General features: G+C 50.2%; 1 protein-coding gene across 1 annotated transcript in view; it reads left to right on the top strand.

The window, feature by feature from the left end:
• LOC310817242 (uncharacterized protein) overlaps positions 1-996 on the top strand; it is a gene marked incomplete at its 3' end in the record, with an annotated part of 22,030 nt that extends 21,034 nt beyond the window's left edge. The window contains exons 6-8 of the mRNA XM_083687709.1: positions 99-266; positions 652-799; positions 989-996. Coding sequence (XP_083543835.1) covers positions 99-266; positions 652-799; positions 989-996 — 324 coding nt within the window. The remainder of the gene's footprint in view (positions 1-98; positions 267-651; positions 800-988) is intronic.
• Between the last annotated feature and the right edge of the window lie 364 nt (positions 997-1,360).

Genomic DNA, 1,360 nt, shown 5'->3' with positions numbered 1-1,360 from the left:
ACACACACACACACACATACACACACACACACACACACACACACACACACACACACACAACACACACAGTGTTGAACCCCTCTGTGTCCTGTGTCCAGCCGTTTGAGGGGAGTGATGCTCTGGTGTACCTCCAGCGTCAGGTGGCTGCTCTGCAGGGCCTCCAGAGAGAGAAGGTCACAGAGGTCACTGAGAGAGACATCACCATCGCCAAGCTGCACACACACATACAGCTACTGCAGCAGGATGGGGCGGATACTCACACCCAGGTGAGGGCCTCAACATACACACAAGCGCACACACACTTTCACACATGCACACGCACGTGAGAGTATGCGCACACACACACACACACACACACACACACACAGAGTCACAGGCTCGCACACATGTTTACATTTGTATGCACACACACATACCAATGCAATGTGCTGTACATTGGCATACTCCTGTGTGTGTGTGTGTGTGTCTCTCTCTCTCTCTCTCTCTCTCTCTCTCTCTCTCGGGACCTTTCTACTCATTGCCCACACACGTGGCTGGCAGAGGTTCGGTAAAAATACATCTGAATCTGTCAACATGACGGACGAGGTTAAAATAAATCGGTCACAGTCAATTTTTACCCATCATTATTTCTGTTACGCGTTTACCGATCAGGGCTCGGGGCAGCCAACAATCCACACCCACCGCTACATCAGTTTGAATGCAATAGAACGAAGCAGGCACACCAAGCCTGGACATCTGGTGTCAATCATTATGACAGCACCAGTGAGGTCACACAGCAAGGTGCGGCTGAAACAACAGGGTATTCTTCCACCGATTCTTTGCTTTTTGTCGTTTTAATTGTAGTTCTGTCTTTTTCCGCAATGTTTCTTGTCTGTCAAAATGACGGATAGCATTTGGAATCTTTCCGTCAACCCTTCTATATAAAGAAAATCGGTAAAATGACGGACAATTGTCGGGTTGACGGAACCCCTGGTGGTTGGTGCGTTAGGTGACTGACGCCTCGTTTGTTCAACGGAGGGAAAAGGAATTTGAATATGTGAATATTTCTCTTTGATCTCCCCTCCAGCTTTCCCAGCACAAGGAGAGAGTGAAAGAACTACAGGAGGAGGCGAAGAAGAGGGCGGAGGAGCGGAGGAGGAGAGAGGAGGAGGAGACACGACGAAAGGAGGAGGAGAAACAGAGAGAGGAGGAACAGAGTCGGAAAGAGCAGGAGAGGAAGAGAGAGGAGGAGGAGGAGGAGAGAAAGAGAGAGGGAGAAGAGACCTTGAGAGAGGAGGAGCGTCGAAAGAGAAAGGAGGAGGAAAGACGGAGAGAAGAAGAGGCGAGGACGAGGAGAGAAGAGGAGCAGAGAGGAGCCCAG

This window comes from Argentina silus, assembly GCF_951799395.1.
Source record: "Argentina silus genome assembly, chromosome: 1".
Taxonomy (NCBI): domain Eukaryota; kingdom Metazoa; phylum Chordata; class Actinopteri; order Argentiniformes; family Argentinidae; genus Argentina; species Argentina silus.
The sequence above is the reverse complement of the archived record's forward strand: the minus strand, read 5'-3'. Positions and strand labels throughout refer to the sequence as shown.